The 20762-nt window shown below is 39.2% G+C and overlaps 1 protein-coding gene across 1 annotated transcript in view; it reads left to right on the top strand.

The window, feature by feature from the left end:
• The window catches only part of LOC134206115 (pituitary homeobox homolog Ptx1-like), a 238426-nt gene that overhangs the window by 49737 nt on the left and 167927 nt on the right, over positions 1-20762 (top strand). The window contains exon 2 of the mRNA XM_062681807.1: positions 6088-6693. Within this exon, the coding sequence (XP_062537791.1) occupies positions 6294-6693 (400 nt within the window). The 5' untranslated portion in view covers positions 6088-6293. The remainder of the gene's footprint in view (positions 1-6087; positions 6694-20762) is intronic.

Here is a 20762-nt window from a genome sequence, read left to right as displayed (position 1 = left end):
ATGTCTAAAGTTATCGTACGCCGATGACTTGAAACTGTATTATTGTATCAAGCAAACTCAAGACGCAATGTTTCTGCAACAACAGTTTGAATCCTTTGCAGAATGGTGCCGTATCAACCGAATGACGCTCAATGTTGCTAAATGCTCGGTCATATCTTTTGGACGCAAACACTCTCTTCTCCAGCATGAATACTAGACTGGCCCAGATTACTATGGGGAGAAAAAAATGTTGTCGAATTCCAAGGGGCACCCCCCAGAATTGTGTCTTTGGGTGAGAAAATCAATCTCTGAAAATTTCAGCTCAATCGCTTGTTGCATAAGCTGGCGCATTTGATTTGAAGTTTGTATGGGGATTTCAGCCAAAATGTATAGGAAAATACACCTCCGTCACTCATTCGATCTGGAAATTGGTTCTGATTGCTCGATTGACCTCAGAATTGCAAAAACGGCAGTTGGTATGCTACAGAACAATGTCACAGAACATTGCATGATGATTAAATGAACTTTCATATAATTTTCGGCTGATTTATTAGGAGCTGATTTGTGTATTTTTGGGTTTTTTAATCGAATCGCATCTGCATCTGCATTGCGCGGCCGGTAATAACATTAATCAGTTTTGTGCGTGATCTCTCATGTTTCGGTCAGCAGAACGATCGCGCGGTCGCCGAATTATTGTGTTCTGCATTGCGCGGCCGGTAATAAAATTAATCAGTTCTGTGCGTGATCTCTCATGTTTCGGACAGCAGAACGATCGCGCGGTCAGCCGAATTATTGTGTTCTGCATTGCGCGGCCGGTAATAAAATTAATCAGTTCTGTGCGTGATCTCTCATGTTTCGGTCAGCAGAACGATCGCGCGGTCGCCGAATTATTGTGTTCTGCATTGCGCGGCCGGTAATAAAATTAATCAGTTCTGTGCGTGATCTCTCATGTTTCGGACAGCAGAACGATCGCGCGGTCGCCGAATTATTGTGTTCTGCATTGCGCGGCCGGTAATAAAATTAATCAGTTCAGTGCGTGATCTCTCTTGTTTCGAAGCGGGCTTGGTAGTCATATGGCTACTGCTTCTGCCTCATACGCAGGAGGTCATGGGTTCAATCCCAGGTCCGTCCCATTCTCCTACTTTTTATCTTTCTCTTTATTTCTTATGTTCTAGCAATCGCTAGAACTGGAAATGGACTTCCATACCGTTTCCATTACTATTCCTATACCTTCAACTTGAGTATTCTAACAGTAATCTGCTAGAATTGAAAATGAACTATAGAGCTCGTTTCCTACATCCAATTAGAAATTCCATCAGTTACCTTCTCCTATCTATCACATTGGCAGCTCGTTAACCAAGACGGACCCCTGCCTCTCCAACCTAACCCAGAAATTCCAACAAATTCCGCATGAACTCGTGGCAAGTGCAGAGGTATATTCGGCTTGCAGTGGGCGAGTGATTGCATCATCATTTCCTCCCCTTCCCTACATTGACTTGCATTCTGACGTGGCAGGCGCCAGTATGACCTAACAAATGAGATCACCAGTACTTGTACATTGAAGATGTGTGCTAGTCCCAAGCAAACATCTGTTGGTTCCCTGTGCAAGAACAGCTGATCTGGTCATAATGGAGTAGCAACTACGAGCAGTCAATCAAGCTCAAGCTCAAGCTCAAGCTCAAGGAGTGTATTCCATGGAACTCCTACTTTTGCAAGGCGATCATCTCATTATTTTTGTATACAATTAAAGATTAATCCGAGAAAGTGTAAATTTGTTTCTTGTCCAGTCGTGATTCTCCAGTAAGCAGAGCGATCGGCCGGTCGTCGAAGTTTAGTTTTGCTTTGTGCGGAAAGCAAAACGATCGGCCGGTCACCGAAATTTGTGTAGTGCGGTCGATAATTAAAATAATTAGCGTTCAATCGATTGTGTTTGTTTTAATTCAAACTACACGCTATACACGGCAGACCGTTTACCAAAACGAACCTTGCCACACTTCCTACCCCATATATCCAACATCTCAGTGATTTCTCGTGGAAGTGCAGATGACTCGTCAGCTTCTATCAAAGCGAGTATCACGTCAACAATTTCCTACCTATTCCTCAATTGACCTGCACTCGGACGGCCGGCGCTGGTATTGCTTATTTTCGGGTCTTCAGTTCTTAAACATTGAAGATGATGTTAGTCCCAAACTTCATCTGTTGGTTCTCTGTGTAATTACAGCTGACCTGGCAATAACGGAGTAGCAACCGTGGGCGATCAATCATGCTCATGCTCATGCTCACGTTTGACATCACGCCAAAAGCCATTTCAGCGACCATTTCTAGACCAACATTTGAAAGGGCGTAACAGCCAAAATTTATTCCTTCTGATTCTTTGTCTACATATATAGCGATATATGTTGAAGAAGAATCAGAAGGAATAAATTTTGGCTGTTACGCCCTTTTCAAATGTTGGTCTAGATTTATCATCATCGTATGATTAATTTAAGAATATTTTAAGTTTAAAGATTTATTTTTCATTATCATTATTTTTCAAAAAAAATCATCTGACTTTCAACTGAAAGTTCCTGTGGCTTTTCACGCGGAATTTTTGGAATTCTAAATTGATGATTTACCGTGCGAGTCTCGGGTTTCGTTGTGATGTCGAGCGTGAGGGAAGAGCGCTGAAAAAAAATTATTTGTTTTCTCATGTCTCATCGGTTTCGACTAGTACTGTCGAAGACGCTCTGGAAGAGCGTCAGATTAAATGATTTGGACATCGGTTTCGACTTGCGATGTCGAAGACGTTCTGGAAGAGCGTCGGATTGAATGAATTGCTCATCGGTTTCGACTTGATTGAATGATTTTTCCACCGGTTTCGATTTGTGATGTCGATGACGCTCTGAATGGCGTCGGATTGAATGATTTGCTCATCGGTTTCGACTTGGGATGTCAAAGACGCTCTGGAAGAGCGGCGGATTGAATGATTCGCTCATCGGTTTTGGCTTGTGATGTCGAAGGCGCTCTGGGAAAGTGGTGGATTGAAAAATGTGTTGTTTCTCAACTATTTTAACTTAAAAAGTCGAGCGCCAGCATAAATGATTTGATTTCTCATCGGTTTCGATATATGATGTCAAAGTTGCTGTTGTAGAGCGCCGGATTGAATGAGTTGCCCATCAGTATTGGCTTGTGACGTGATAAGTGATGCTCAATGAAACAGCACACCAGCGATCACACCAACGGATAGCTCGTTCGGCAGAATTGGGCCACACAGTATGCAACGTCTCTTCATCCTCACGTACTTTTAGAGGGCGAGGATGAAAAATAGAAAAACAACCAAAGCTGTAATTTGTAAACGATTAATCCTGTGGAAAGTGTTCACAGATTTTAACTGAAATCATTCGCAAATTGGTTTACTTCGTGGTTAGTTTCCTTCTATTCGAAATTCTATTACTTTGCAGAATAATTTAACATTGTTCCTCTGTTGACTGCAACGAAGAACCTAAGGCTACACTTTTAGTTTGAATTCGATCGTAAGTTTACGATTTATTGTTGTAGATTGTTATGGAAATCAAGTTTACAAATACGGTGTTGGGATAAAAATTCAAAACTTCAAAACTCTTGGACGATTCCAAATGTGCACGAGTTAAAATCTGTTGGTCTCAATGACCAACAGCATTTTCATTGGAATCCCAACAAACATCTCAAGGGGATAGAGCGTTTATTCGACCAAAAATAGTCTTCTTCAGCTAAAAATCTAGCTTATTCAGCCAATCGGATGACTGCGGTGGGCCGGGCACATAGCCAGAATGTCGGACAGTAACCCGGTGAAAATGGTTCTCGGCAACGATCCGACGGGCACAAGAAGGCGAGGTGGGCAGCGGGCAAGGTGGATCGATCAGGTGGAAGATGACTTGCGGACCCTCCGTAGACTGTGTGGTTGGCGACGTGTAGCCATGGACCGAGCCGAATGGAGAAGACTCTTATATACCGCACAGGCCACTTCGGCCTTAGTCTGAATAAATAATAATAATAATAATAATATTCAGCCAAAATTATTTGTTAGGATTTTTTTGTTTATGTTCCCATTTTTTTCAACTTTCTGGCATGTGCCAAATTACAACACGATTAATTTTGAATGCTTCCTTTAGAAAGTGATGTTTGTTCTATCAATGGTTTTAGGTTCCTCATTCCTCTGTACAAATTTTTTACCCATTTTCTAATTAAAACTAAAATCTGTAAATACAAACTGGGAGACGTCGAATAGTCATTCCATTCGTCTTCGATTGAAGAAATAAACTTTTCCAATTCTATACTCCCTCAAGAACCAAGAACATCTCCCCCCCTATCTCACTCACATCACCATTACGAATCGCAAATGTTGTCGTTTGTTTGTCTATATTGTGCGCAACTACCGCAGGCAAACACACACAAACAAATACTAGAAACGGGAAAATCATTGCAAACAGATGAACTGGTTGGAAAATCCGTCGCATAGGACATCGTCATCAGGCGTCATTGCGAAGCGGAGTATGTATTCCGAAGAAAATGAAAATGGATTTTCCCTCCCGCGCAACCGAACGGAACTGGACGAATGGGCGTCCTTCTTCCCATGCTCTCAAGATATCGAGGAGAATAATCGATTTCCTCGGAAGGCGGAGATGTTGTTTTTGTTTAGGTTCAATGGAATGGAATTTTGGGTGGAAACGATTTTTTGGAAATGTTTTTTTTCAGTGAAGAGAAATGATTAATCATTTTATCTTTAATGTCACTTCATCGATGTTTTGATATATTGAAATTAATTAAAAAACTGTAATAAGTTAATTTTTAAAAAATCCATCAAAAGAATTTTACAAAAAAAACTTAAATGGAGATCTTATATAAATAATTATGATATGTAAAGGCGTAGGATTGCCAATCCGGGAGATGGCGAGTTCGGTTCTCGATCTGGCCAAGGATGTTTTTGGATTGGAAAAATTCTCGACTCCCTGGAAATAGTATATCCAATCAATTGTACTTTCCACACAAGATTCAATTGGCATTGGCGGGCATAGAAACGCTTTCAATTAATAACTGAGGAAGTGCTAATGAAACATTCATCTGAAGTAATGACTCGCATAAATTCGTTCTAGAAAGTAGCTTCCTTCTCAAGGAATCCACTTTTTTTTTCACCAAGGAATCGACTTTATTTTATCAAGTGGTCGTTAACAATAACGTGAGTAACGACATCAGAAATCAAACTCTTCCGATACTCATTCTAATAATTTTAACATTGCCCATAATTAGCAATTGCTTTGAATACTCTAGTGAGCGTAAACTTGAGGCAATTTCCAACATTATCGATTGCCTTACCTCACTATTTTCCTTCCATTACCCACGTTTGATTAGTTGCCATTAAATCTGGGTCATACGGTGCAAGAAATTCCACCATTCGGGGTGGGAACACCACCCACACGCCATCGTCACCCTGCGATAAACTGTCTATTATTGCGGGTCATTACTCACTGCCACACGATCTGACGGGCGGTCGACGCCACTGGATGTCCATAATTCAGCCCATTTTGGATGGGCCCGAATACGGTCCCGGGGTGTTGTTCTTCTCAAAACCGCAATAATTTTCCGAAGGAACGCGCACCAGGGATTAACATTTTCCCGGTCTCGGTCACCGCCCGCCACCTCGTTGCTTTTTCCTCATCTACGCCTGCACGTGATTCTATTTCGACCGTGTCGTTGCTGCTGGTCGGTTGCTTCGAGGTCGAGAGAAGGACCCGTCGCCGCCGCTTGGTGCGGAGGCATTTCCATTTTAATTTATTTAAATCTTTCCAGCTTGAGATGCTTTCGCTCTCTCGGCCGGCGACGTCGCCGGTCGGTTGCTTCGCATTCGCTTTTTCAGTTTTATTTTTAATTAAAGTTAATCCCTGCGATTTGATGTGTTTCGGGGCTCCTGCGCTGGCGACGGGTTCATGTCGGTTCGAATCGCGCCCGGAGAGAGAGCACACGCGTTCGTGATTTGAAATTATTTAAGACGTGTTTTGGGTAGTCTTTAGCGAGGGGAAGGGATTACCGTTCGAGTCAACTTTGAACTTCCATACCTCTATATTAATGGCTTTGTTTCTATTTCGGTTTCAGGTTCGACGGTTCATTCCGAAGAGACGGGAAGCAACGCCGCGAGTGCAGTTTAGTTACCAGCGCTGTCCGGAAACAGCGAGTGATCGACCACTTTTTGAGACCCCCGGTAAAGGAAAACAGTCAAAACGATTTATCTCCGGCCGTACAAGGACATCTTCCCGGGCGGTGGCCATAACCAGCTGAGCTCGTTATATCCACAGTCCGTGATGGAACGTGGAGGCGGCACTGGGGCTGGCGGCGCCGGGAACGGTACCGGGCTTGACTCGATGGCGGATACCAGCGGGCTGTGCCTGCAGGATCTGGTCGGGAATGGTGGCGGTACGGGTGGAGGTGGTGGAGGCGGCGGTGGTGGCGGCGCCAACACCAACGGGACCTCGGATCATCACCTGCACCATAACCACAACAGTCACAACCATCACGGGTCGTTGCACGACTCGGTGACGGGCGGTGGGGTGAGCGTGAGTTCGGCCCTCACCAGCCTGATGAGTCCGGGCATCAACAGCGGGCTCGGCCATCTGCATCACGGTACGCCGGATCTCAGCGCACATCACCATCACCACCAGCATCCGTCGTCGGTGCTGCACGAGCCGCTGGAGAAGCTGAAGCGTAAGTACATTTATGATAGTATTTATTTGATAGCACTACGTTTCTATTGTTTTGTTTTTGCATTTCCTAAGAACTGAGCCAACAAAAGTAAAACAGCCACTTTTTATAGAATTCGAGTTTTGTCTATAATTCCAACAGAACGTTCCATAAAATGTTTACAAACAGTTGCATCGATCATATACTGGACGTTACGTCAGGAAGTCCAATAAAATCTGAATGGCAAATTCTTCAAAGATTATAGTCGAGTTTCTGTCGGAAGTTTCTCCGAATTGGCACAAGAAAATGATTCAGATGATTGCACCATTAATCGATTCCAAGTGAGTTGAAGCTTTGATGCATAGAATGAATGCACCAATATGAAATGTATTTTCATTTCATTAACTGGTACATTAGAAAACAAAATTAAATGCTTTAGATTTAACTTCGAATATTTATAATTTGATCTATACTTCAGCAAGCACTTCATGGAAAACTATCTCTTCACCATCTCAACCACACGCAGCCCTCACCGAGCGCATCACCACAATTAATCTCAATAAACCTGTCATAAGAGAGCAATATATTTTGCATACACCAGCTGTTGCTTTCCACGGCTCCCTTCCACACCCTGCCGAAACCGCTTGAACGCCTGAAGAAGACCAAGTCTCGGGTTGTCGCGTTTGGTCACGCTCAATCTGGAGCGCGATTGTTTGCCATTGTGTTGTGGGCCACTTCAGGACCTCAGGCTGGAAAGATCTTGCCTTCCTTCACGGCTAATTGATCACCCTCTCGATTGCTCGACTGCTTGCTTGCTTGGTTGCTTTCCGCTTCGGAAGAAACCGCGCACCGTACTCGGAGGAGTCGGACAAAGAGACACTCTGTCTGGCAGAGCCCTAGCGCAGCGTGTATTGCTTTCCTCCGAAGATAATCATAAATAAACAAATTTCCTGCGACTGGAGGAGGCGCGGGAGTGAGACGCGGTGTCGGGGAAAAATTGAGCAATTTGTTTTCCCTCGAAACGGGAAAGTTTTTCCCCTTGGAACCGCTCCCGTCTGTGCGAGGATGGTGATGAAGATCACGATGATGATGTAGCGATGTAGCGATTTTACGTGACGTTTTTTGTTAATCCCTCGGTTCCCTTTTTCGTTTGGGTTTGCTATTGGTAGCAGGAAGCTGCCTCGTCCCTTGTAGACCATCCAACGGAGGGTGACTTTTGTGTAATTCGATGCCTCTGACATCATCGACATCGTTTGGTGAGAGAAGGGTGCTTTCCATTCTTCGTAACCGAACGAAATCGTGATCTAATTGAGCGCTATTATGTCGGATGTAATTTGTTTAATTGTGATAGCACAATGCGATTACATCATCCGATGCTGGACGGACAGACGGACGAAGGCGGTTAATTATTATTGGATTATGGAAGCAAGTGCGCACTTTTTGATTGCTCTTTTGGGAAGATTGAATAGAAACATTCGCATTATGGGCAATATACTTATTATGTAGTATTTGGATAATCATTTGAGTTCTGGCAACTTTGCCAACACATGTGTTTCTTACAATTCTGTTTCATAAGCTTATGATAAACTTATTCTACATTATTCTCGGGAATTTTCGGGAATTTTCGGGAAATTCAATAATTAATTCAATGTGCAGCTACCCTAGCAGCACACATGTTCCACATAGGTTACTGCAACTTTTATGTGACCAGATTTGGTCACAATAAAGTTGCTGCAACCATTTTTGTCTAACTTGTGCTGCTCGGGTAGTGCAGTGCAGAACAATTTTCCTTTAGTCCTGTTAGTTACTTTTGAGTTTTGTGCATCGGGGCTTCCTTGTGGAAAGATACGCGTCTGCAAAGCAAGGCGATGCTGAAGGTGGGTTCGCTTTTTTCGGGTTGGAAATTGTCTCGACTTCTCTGGGCATGAAAGTATCATCGTATTAGCCTTATGATGTACGAATGCAAAAATGGTACCTTGGCTTAAAAACCTCGCAGTAATAGCTGTGGAAGTCCTGAATGAACACTAGGGCAGTTCAAATTTCGAAAATGTTCGAAAATTCTAACTCCCATATGTCTATTAGCATCATTTTGATAATATAGGAGTCCTGGCAAAATTTCAGGCAATTCGGTGGCCATTTAGGGGTGGCGCAAAGTCAATTTATGTTTGTATGGAAATTTGTATGGGAAAAACTTAAAATTTATTCAAGTCTCCCTACAACTGTCAAACCGTGATGAATTCAAATAAACATCCCCAACCTCCCTAATTGGAATCTATATGAATGAGACCTCCGGATAACACATCAGTTATGAGTGGATTGAACGGTTCTATTGACAGTGTGAATATGAGATAAATGGCTAAAATGGTGTAATTAGCCTTAACGTAGCAGTGGAAATAAAAATCAAAATTAGTGAGTTACCCACTGGTTGAGCTCAAATTGATTCCAAAAATGTAGGTTGGGGATGTTTATTAGAATTCATCACGATTTGAGAGTTGTAGGATGATTTGAATATATTTTAAGTTTTTTCCATACAAATTTCCATATAAACATAAATTGACTCCGCGCCACCCCTAAATGGCCACCGAATTGCCTGAAATTTTGCCAGGACTCCTATATTATCAAAATTATGCTAATAGACATATGGGAGTTGGAATTTTCTAACATTTTTGAAATTTGAACTGCCCTATTGAACACCAACCTGGGAGGCAGCAAATGTCCCAGTGGGGCAAGTAATGGCAATAAGAAGAAGAAGAAGGAGCACCTTGTGTGAATATCTAAAATACTTTTTATATTATTTTGCCGTTACTAAACTCAACAAGGAAAATAAATTATCTAGCTAGGTAATTCACTTAAAGAATCAATAGATCATCTCTGTACTGCCTTCGATGAAATTTTCCTGTCGATCATCAAGTGGTATTTCATTACAGGACTTTGAAGGTATTTCTTTTTTGAAAATTGTTCAACTATGTTGTAAAGACTGTATTCGATAAAAGTGACACAATTTGAGTAGCTTGTACTTTTGTAACGTGTGGGTAAACATTGATGAAATTTTGACTGAAATCAGTTATGGGTGTGATGTTTAAATTAGCAGAAATTTATCACAATCTGTCAAGTAACTATTTTGAAGGCATCGAAAAAGATCCGCCAAACATTTTTGAGCGTCCTCATGGAAGACGAACAAGCGGCGTCCAAGCAGCGGCAAAAACCAAAGACAACTAATCCAGAGGAGGCAAGGAAGGTATTGATTATATAATCTGTTCAAGTGTCGATCGAATTCTTTCGGAGAACCGAATTTTTCAATCGATTCATTCGAATTTTCAACGGAAATTCATTCGAATTTCCAACAGAAACTCATTTGGGTTGCCAACGGAAATTCATTTACATTTCCAACGGAAATTCATTCATTCGAATTTCCAACAGAAATTCATTCGAATTTCCAACGGAAATTCATTCGAATTTCCAACGGAAATTCATTCAAATTTCCAACGGAAATTCATTCCAATTTCCAACGGAAATTCATTTTGAATTTCCAACGGAAATTCATTTCGAATTTCCAACGGAAATTCATTTCGAATTTCCAACGGAAATTTATTTCGAATTTCCAACGGAAATTCATTTCAATTTTCAACGGAAATTCATTCGGATTTCCAAAGGAGATCTTTCGATTTGTTCGATTTTCCAACGGAAATTCATTCGAATTTCCAACGGAAATTCATTCGAATTTCCAACAGAAATTCATTCGAATTTCCAACGGAAATTCATTCGCATTTCCAACGGAAATTCATTCGAATTTCCAACGCAATTCATTTTGAATTTCCAACGGAAATTCATTCGATTTTCCAACGGAAATTCATTCGAATTTCCAACGGAAATTCATTCGAATTTCCAACGGAATTTCATTCGAATTTCCAACAAAAGTTAATTCAAATTTTCAGCAAAAATTAATTTGAATTTCCAGCGAAAATACATTCGAATTTCAGCGAAAATTCATTCGATTTCCAGCGGAAATTCATTCGAATTTTCAACGGAAATTCATTCGAATTTCCAACGGAAATTCATTCAAATTTCCAACGGAAATTCATTCGAATTTCCCACGGAAATTCATTCGAATTTCCCACGGAAATTCATTCGAATTTCCAGCGGAAATTCATTCGAATTTTCAACGGAAATTCATTCGAGTTTCCAACGGAAGTTCATTCGAATTTCCCACGGAAATTCATTCGAATTTCTAACGGAAGTTCATTCGAATTTCCAACGGAAAGTCATTCGAATTTCCAATGGAAAGTCATTCGAATTTCCAACTGAAATTCATTCGAATCTCCAACGGAACTTTTTCCGAATTTCCAACAGAACTTATTTCGAATTTCCAACGGAAATTCATTCGAATTTCCAACGGAAATTCATTCGAGTATCCAACGGAAATTCATTCAAATTTCCAGCGGAATTTCATTCGAATTTCCAACGGAGGTTTGTTGGAATTTCCAACTGTAACTCATTCGAATTTCCAACGGAAATTCATTCAATTTCCAACGGAAATTCATTCAATTTCCAACGCAAATTCATTCGAACTTCCAACCGCAATTCATTCCAATTTCAACGGAAATTCATTCGAATTTCCAACGGAAACTCATTCGAATTTCCAACGGAAATTCATTCGAATTTCAACGGAAATTCATTCAATTCAACGGAAATTCATTCGAATTTCCAAAGGGAATTCATTCGAATTTCAACGGAAAGTCATTCGAATTTCCAACGGAAATTCATTCAATTTCCAACGGAAATTCATTCAATTTCCAACGGAAATTCATTCGAATTTTAGAACGGAAATTCATTCGATTTTCCAAAGGAAATTCGTTCGAATTTCCAACGGAAATTCATTCGAATTTCAACGGAAATTCATTCGAACTTCCAACGGAATTCATTCGAATTTCCAACGAGAATTCATTCGAATTTCCAACGGAAATTCATTCGAGATTTCAACGGAAGTTCATTCGAATATCTCATGGAAACTTATTCGAATTTCCAACGGAAATTCATTAAAATTTCCTACAGAAATTCATTCAAGTTTTCAACGAAAATTCATTCGAATTTCAAACGGAAATTCATTCAAATTTCCTACGGAAATTCATTCAAATTTCCAACGGAAATTCATTAAAATTTTCAACAGAAATTCATTCAAGTTTTCAACGGAAATTTATTCGAATTTCAAACGGAAATTCATTCGAATTTCCAACGGAAATTCGTTAAAATTTCCAACGGAAATTCATTCGAATTTCAACGGAAATTCATTCGAATTTCCAACGGAAATTCATTCAATTCAACGGAAATTCATTTCAATTTCAACAGAAATTCATTTCGAATTTCCAACGGAAATTCAATTCAATTTCCAACGGAAACTCATTTAAATTTTCAACGGAAATTCATTCGGATTTCAAGGAGGTCTTTCGATTTGTTCGATTTTCCAACGGAAATTCATTCGAATTTGCAACGGAAATTCATTTGAATTTCCAACGGAAATTGATTTCGAATTTCAACGGAAATTCATTAGAATTTCCAACGGAAATTCATTTCAATTTTCAACCGAAATTCATTCGGATTTCCAAAGGAGATCTTTCGGTTTGTTCGATTTTCCAACGTAAATTCATTCGAACTTCCAACGGGAATTCATTCGAATTTCATACGAAAATTCATTCGAACTTCCAACGGAAATTAATTCGAATTTCGAACGGAAAATCATTCGACTTTCCAACGAAAATTCATTCGAATTTCCAACGAAAATTCATTCGAATTTCCAACGGAAATTCATTAAAATTTCCAAAGAAAATTCATTCGAAATTCCAAATAAAATTCATTTGAATTCCAAACGGAAATTCATTCGAATTTCCAAGGGAAGTTAATTTGATTTTCCAACGGAAACTGATTCGAATTTCCAACGGAAATTCATTCGATTTTCCAACGGAAATTCATTCGAATTTCCAACGGAAATTCATTCGAATTTCCAACGGAATTTCATTCGAATTTCCAACGGAAATTCATTCGAATTTCCAACGGAAATTCATTCTAATTTCCAACGGAAATTCATTCGAGTTTCCAACGGAAATTCATTCGAATTTCCAACAAAAGTTAATTCGAATTTCCAACAAAAGTTAATTCAAATTTCCAGCAAAAATTCATTCGAATTTCCAACGGAAATTCATTTCGAATTTCCAGCGGAAATTCATTTCGAATTTCCAACGGAAATTCATTCGAATTTCCAACGGAAATTCATTTCAATTTTCAACGGAAATTCATTCGGATTTCCAAAGGAGATCTTTCGGTTTGTTCGAATTTCCAACATAAATTCATTCGAACTTCCAACGAGAATTCATTCAAACTTCCAACGAGAATTCGTTCGAAATTCCAACGGAAATTCATTCGAATTTCCAACGGAAATTCGTTCGAATTTTCAACGGAAATTCATTCGAACTTCCAACGAGAATTCATTCGAACTTCCAACGAGAATTCATTTGAAATTCCAACGGAATTCATCTCAAATTCCATCGGAAATTCATTCAAATGTCCAACGGAAAATCACTCGAATTTCCAACGCAATTCATTTTGAATTTCCAACGGAAATTCATTCGAGTGTCCAACGGAAATTCATTCGAATTTCCAACGGAAATTCATTCGAATTTCCAACGGAAATTCATTCGAATTTCCAACGGAAATTCATTCGAATTTCCAACGGAAATTCATTCGAATTTCCAACGGAAATTCATTCGAATTTCCAACGGAAATTCATTCGAATTTCCAACGGAAATTCAATCGAATTTTAAACGGAAATTCATTCGATTTTCCGAAGGAAATTCGTTCAAATTTCCAACGGAAATTCATTCGAATTTCCAACGAAAAATTCATTCGAATTTCCAACGAGAAATTCATTCGAATTTCCAACGAAAAATTCATTCGAATTTCCAACGGAAATTCATTCGAATTTCCAACGGAAATTCATTCGAATTTTCAACGGAAATTCATTCGAATTTACAACGAAAAATTCGTTCGAATTTCCAACGGATATTCATTCGAATTTCCAACGGAAATTCATTTCGAATTTCCAACGGAAATTCAATTCAATTTCCAACGGAAATTCATTTAAATTTTCAACGGAAATTCATTCGGATTTCCAAAGGAGATCTTTCGATTTGTTCGATTTTCCAAAGGAAATTCATTCGAATTTCCAACGGAAAGTCATTCGAATTCGCAACAGAATTTATTTCGAATTTCCGACGGAAATTCATTTCCAATTTCCAACGGAAATTCGTTCGAATTTTCAACGGAAATTCATTCGAACTTCCAACGAAAATTCATTCGAATTTCCAACGAAAATTCATTCGAATTTCCAACGAAAATTCATTCGAATTTCCAACGGAAATTCATTCGAATTTCCAACGGAAATTCATTCAAATGTCCAACGGAAATTCATTCGAATTCCCAACGGAAACTCATTCGAATTTCCAACGCAATTCATTTTGAATTTCCAACGGAAATTCATTCGAGTTTCCAACGGAAATTCATTCGATTTTCCAACGGAAATTCATTCGAATTTCCAACGGAAATTCATTCGAATTTCCAACGGAATTTCATTCGAATTTCCAACGGAAATTCATTCGAATTTCCAACGGAAATTCATTCTAATTTCCAACGGAAATTCATTCGAGTTTCCAACGGAAATTCATTCGAATTTCCAACAAAAATTCATTCGAATTTCCAGCAAAAATTCATTCGAATTTCCAGCGAAAATTCATTCGAATTTCCAGCGAAAATTCATTCGAATTTCCAGCGGAAATTCATTCGAATTTTCAACGGAAATTCATTCGAATTTCCAACGGAAATTCATTCAAATTTCCAACGGAAATTCATTCGAATTTCCACCGGAAATTCATTCGAATTTCCCACGGAAATTCATTCGAATTTATAACGGAAGTTCATTCGAATTTTCAACGAAAATTCATTTGAATTTCCAACGGAAGTTCATTCGAATTTCCCACGGAAATTCATTCGAATTTCTAACGGAAGTTCATTCGAATTTCCAACGGAAAGTCATTCGAATTTCCAATGGAAAGTCATTCGAATTTCCAACGGAAATTCATTCGAATCTCCAACGGAACTTTTTCCGAATTTCCAACACTACTTTTTCCGCATTCCCAACGGAAATTCATTCGAATTTCCAACAGAAATTCATTCGAATCTCCAACGAAAATTCATTCAAATTTCCAACGGAAATTCATTCGAATTTCAACGGAAATTCATTCGAATTTCAACGGAAATTCATTCAATTTCCAACGGAAATTCATTCAATTTCAACGGAAATTCATTCAATTTCCAACGGAAATTCATTCGAATTTCCAACGGAAATTCATTCGAATTTCCAACGGAAATTCATTCGAATCTCCAACGGAACTTTTCCGAATTTCCAACAAAACTTTTTCGAATTTTCAACGGAAATTCATTCGAATTTCAACGGAAATTCATTCAATTTCCAACGGAAATTCATTCAATTTCAACGGAAATTCATTCAATTTCCAACGGAAATTCATTCGAATTTCCAACGGAAATTCATTCAATTTCCAACGGAAATTCATTCAATTTCCAACGGAAATTCATTCAATTTCCAACGGAAATTCATTCGAAATTCCAACGAAAATTTATTCGAATTTCCAACGGAAATTCATTCGAATTTCCAACGGGAATTCATTCGAATTTCAACGGAAATTCATTCGAATTTCCAACGGAAATTCATTCGAATTTCCAACGGAAATTCATTCGAATTTCAAGGAAATTCATTCGAATTTCCAAGGAAATTCATTCGAATTTTGCAACGGAAATTCATTCAATTTTGCAACGGAAATTCATTCGAATTTCCAACGGAAATTAATTCAATTTCCAACGGAAATTCATTCGAATTCCAACGGAAATTCATTCGAATTTCCAACGGAAATTCATTCGAATTTCCAACGGAAATTCATTCAATTTCCAACGGAAATTCATTCGAATTTCCAACGGAAATTCATTTGAATTTCAACGGAAATTCATTTGAATTTCCAACGGAAATTCATTTCGAATTTACAACGGAAATCCATTTCGAAATTCCACGGAAATTCATTCGAATTTTAAACGGAATTTCATTCGAATTTTCATCGGAATTTTATTCGAATTTCTAAATGAAATTCATTCGAATTTTCAACGGAATTTCATTCGAATTTTCAACGGAAATTCATTCGAATTTCCAACGGAAATTCATTCGAATTTTCAACGGAATTTCATTCGAATTTCCAACGGAAATTCATTCGAATTTCCAACGGAAATTCATTCGAATTTCCAACGGAAATTCATTCGAATTTCCAACGGAAATTCATTCGAATTTCCAACGGAAATTCATTCGAATTTCCAACGGAAATTCATTCTAATTTACAAAGGAAATTCATTCGAATTTTCAATGGAAATTCATTCGAATTTCCAACGGAAATTCATTCAAATTTCCAACGGAAATTCATTCAAATTTCCAACGGAAATTCATTCAAATTTCCAACGGAAATTCATTCGAATTTCCAACGGAAATTCATTCGAATTTCCAACGGAAATTCATTTCGAATTTCAAACAGAAATCCATTTCGAATTTCCAACGGAAATTCATTTGAATTTTAAACGGAATTTCATTCGAATTTTCAACGGAATTTCATTCGAATTTCTAACGGAAGTTCATTCGAATTTTCAAAGGAATTTCATTCGAATTTTCAACGGTAATTCATTCGACTTTCCAACGGTAATTCATTCGAATTTTCAACGGAATTTCATTTGAATTTCCAACGGAAATTCATTCGAATTTCCAACGGAAATTCATTCGAATTTTCAACTGAAATTCATTCGAATTTCCAACGTAAATTCATTCGAATTTCCAACGGAAATTCATTCGAATTTCCAACGGAAATTCATTCAAATTTCCAACGGAAATTCATTCGAATATCCAACGGAAATTCATTCGAATTTCCAACGGAAATTCATTCGAATTTCCAACGGAAGTTCATTCGAATTTCCAACGGAAATTCATTCGAATTTTCAACGGAAAATCTTTTGAATTTCCAACGGAAAATCAGTTGAATTTCCAACGGAAATTCATTCGAATTTCCAAGTGAAATTCATTCGAATTTCCAACGGAAATTCATTCGAATTTCCAGCGGAAATTCATTCGAATTTCCAACGGAAATTCATTCGAATTTCCAACGGAAATTCATTCGATTTCCAAAGGAAATTCATTCGAATTGGCAACGGAAATTCATTCGAATTTCTAACGAAAATTCATCCAAATTCCCAACGGGAATTCATTCAAATTTCCAACGGAAATTCATTCGAATTACCAAAATAAAAACATTCGAATTTCAAACGAAAATTCATTCGATTTTCGAGCGGAAATCAATTTTAACTTCTTATTTTACGAAGTAAAAGGTAAGTAATGAAAAATGAAGAGTTATAGGACGATTCGATTCCTATTTTTTTCTTCACCCATTGAGAAGTGAGAATGAAAACTAACAAATGAGAAATGATAACGGAGAGATGAGGCGCTTCACATCTAACTTCTTACCTCTCACAGTGGGACGTGAGAAATGCTTAGTGAGAGCGGGACCTCTCACTATTTTTTCACATTTTCCACTTTTTAATTTCAACAGTGAGAAGTGAAAAATGATTAGTGAGAATTTCATTCCAGCTCAATATCTATTTTCACACTTTTCACTTCTCGTTGATCACTTCTCATTTATTATTGCTCTTCTTTCACAGTGCGAAGTGAGAGGTAACAAGTAAAACTGAGACACTTAACATCTCATTTCTTACTGTTCAAAGTTTCTCACTTTTACACATTGTGAGGTGGGAAGCAAGATGTACAAAAAATTAAAAAATCTGCTGAACACTAACTTATTTGTAACGTGAGAACTCTATCTAACTTTCGTGACTCTTTTTGATTCGCAATCGCAAAGGGTACGTCACAATTTTTGGTTTTTTGATAAATAACCGATTCACACGTATTTTTATTTAAATTAATTTTCATGAAAACGCAATTTTTTATAAACATTTTGCAACAATTCCTCAGTTCAATCATTAGGTCTTTCATATCATCATTGCGTACGAAAAAATAGTCCCTTTAACACTCGAAAGCCACCGATGGATCTACCCACTAGTTGTTACTAGCGTCGCCGACGTCGCTCGGAATGGTTATTGCGAAGCCAAGCTGCGTTGGAATGGCGTCAATCGTTGTTGCCTGAGAGCGTGTCTCAACAGCAATCGGAAGCATCAAACAACAGCAGCATAGTTTGAAGCCTTTTTACGCGGCGAGACGGGGTCGTTGTGCGATCCGAACCTGTTGCTACGGTTCTCAGCCATCTTCGGAGCAGCGTTCGCGGTCGTGGAATAGCGCTGACGGAATCGACATGGGGTGTGAAGCCCTGTCATACGGTACGATGACGATACGCTTCCAGTAGAGCAAAACAATAACAATCGTGTGGCAATTTGTTTGCACGAGGTTAGACAAGAAATCTTGGCATGTAAAAGGCCCGACGATGGTTATTTCGATTGTAATACGTGGCCTGGCCACGTTAAAGGACGTAAACCTGAAAGCAAAACACTGTGACGCGGAGGACCACATTCAAATAAATAACAAAAATCGAAATAAATTACACCACTGTGGCACATGATTTGTGGGTGAAATTTTGTGGCGCACTGCAAGATTTATCGCACCAGTTGACTGGCAGGCGATAAACATCCTGAATCACCGCCACTTACATCGCACGCCCAGAAAGCCATTAGGGGTGACAGTATTCGGCACGATTTAAACCACTGAATCCGGAGCCTGTGGTGCAGTTGAAACGGTCATTAACTTAACCGAGGAATGCGGTCGAAAAAGACAAATAGATCGCAGAAACATAAAATTGCTTGATGAATTCCGTCGGTTTTGTCCAAACGCTCGGAAAAGCAAAAAAAAAAGATTCATATCTCAACATCGTCAAAAAACATTTTTTTCCATTTGGCAGCAGTGTTACGATAATTGCAATTAAAAAAATTACTCCCAAATAATTTCCTACTAGCTTTTTTAGGTTCATTGAAACGTTAAAAAAAATCTTGAAAAATAATAAAGAACCTCTCCAGAACCAAAACAATCCAATTGAGACACGAAATAAATATAAGCATTATCACAATCTTCCACAAACAATCATCTTGCACGCCATAAAACTTCCGGACAGCACAGCTCTTAATCAAGTCACATAAAAAAGCGAATAGCCAAGCGGCTCGTCAAGTGAGGCACACTGTTTCGGCGAATATTTAACAAATGAGTGTGATCCGAAAGCACAACAATTCGGATGATCCGCACACCCAAACCATCGCGTCCGGTCCAACGACAACGCAATCCAAACGGCCGAGAGATAAAATTGTTAAACAACAAAAGAGCACGATTAAATATTTGCGCGGACTTCTCATCCCAAGAATCTCGGTAGTCTGGTGGAGCGTCGAAGAATTGATAAAAAAAATAATACACACGCACACATACACACGAACGCAAACGAATATAAAGTTGCCGGCCGTGTCATTTTTCCGGTTTTTGGTCCACGGCTTTGGGATCACGCGAAAAGCTCGCGCTGTTTACCGTCGCCGGGAGCGGTGTTAAGCCTCCGCCATATATGAGATGCGTTCAGTTAAATATGGACGATGGGGATGGGAGAAGCTAAAGCGCAGCGATTAATCCTAAATACTATTCTCTCCGCAAGAGTCACACCACACCGCCGCACGCCACGCGAGATAAGCTTTGAGCAAATTGTGCTCTAAGCACCGTGAGAATGCTCCTGGCGATATGGCTTTGTCGCTGATGGCGTACAGAAGTTTGGCAATTTCGAAGATTTCTATCTTTCTGGTGAAGTATTTTACCTAACAATTTTAATTTTGTGATTTGGGTATTTGAAGATCAGCATAATTTTCGACACGCAACGCTATTATTGACGATCCAAGCTTCATGTACAGTCAAACCTCCATGAGTCGATGTTCTATGACTCGATATCGACTCATGGAAGCAAATTATTCCATATCAAAAATTATTTTCTGGGTTACTGTGATGGTCCCTCCAAAGAGCTTTCCAAAGATTTCCTATTCCACATCTCGATATTTCCATGAGTCGATGGTCCCTTCAATATCGACTCATGGAGGTTTGACTGTATGTAAAACATTATTACAGAATGCTTTTCTTTAAGAAATTGTATTTCCGGTAAAATTGTTCAAAAAGTTCCAAACCGTTTAAAACAATCGTTAGGCAATTTCGACCCGAAACCGGCCCCTAAATAGACCCCGAGGACCTGTTAGTCAAAGACACAACTTCGTGCGCGGACCCCTTTTTGCGGTACTCGGCCTAATAGCACGATTAGCCTTCATACATATTAAAATTACTTTGTGTGCTGCAAATGCTGGCTTGCAACGAGACCGAGAACCCTTCGTGTAGAGCTCTAACTTAAAATCCCATTTTCGTCCATCAGCAGAGCCCGGCTACCGTAAGAAAAGTAAGCGGCGGCTAGGGCGGCCTAACCTATCGGGCCCCGGAAAGTCGACCAACAACATGCTGAGCTGAGTAAAAATTCATTTGACCAGAAAATTGGTCCCATATGGCCGACCATGCATCGTTGCCGTGTGTGTATGCGCTGAACGCCCCTGCCGCTGGACGAAGATGTACGTCGTAGCTGGGTTTGGGTTTTAGGTTGAGATTCGAGGGATAGTGGCTCTTTTTTCGAAGGCCCTCGTACCGGCTCGATGTCGCAGTTGTTGTTGTTGGTGGTGACGATGATGATGATGATGATGCCGACGGTAGTGGCTCTTTTGGTGCTTATTTGGGATTCACCATCTCGGGCTGTCTTTTGGGCGCTCGGTTGGAACTGCAGAGAAATTGGCAAGGAGAGCTCATCTCAGAATCTATTATTTCGAAGGGTAGTGTGTAATCATGGGCTGGATGTCCTTGCGGTAAGAGGGAGGAATATTAAGGGGCGAGATGGATATGTGGGCGAGGGTGGTAATCGATATTATCTTTT

Source organism: Armigeres subalbatus, chromosome 1, assembly GCF_024139115.2.
Source record: "Armigeres subalbatus isolate Guangzhou_Male chromosome 1, GZ_Asu_2, whole genome shotgun sequence".
In the NCBI taxonomy this organism is placed as follows: domain Eukaryota; kingdom Metazoa; phylum Arthropoda; class Insecta; order Diptera; family Culicidae; genus Armigeres; species Armigeres subalbatus.
The sequence above is the reverse complement of the archived record's forward strand: the minus strand, read 5'-3'. Positions and strand labels throughout refer to the sequence as shown.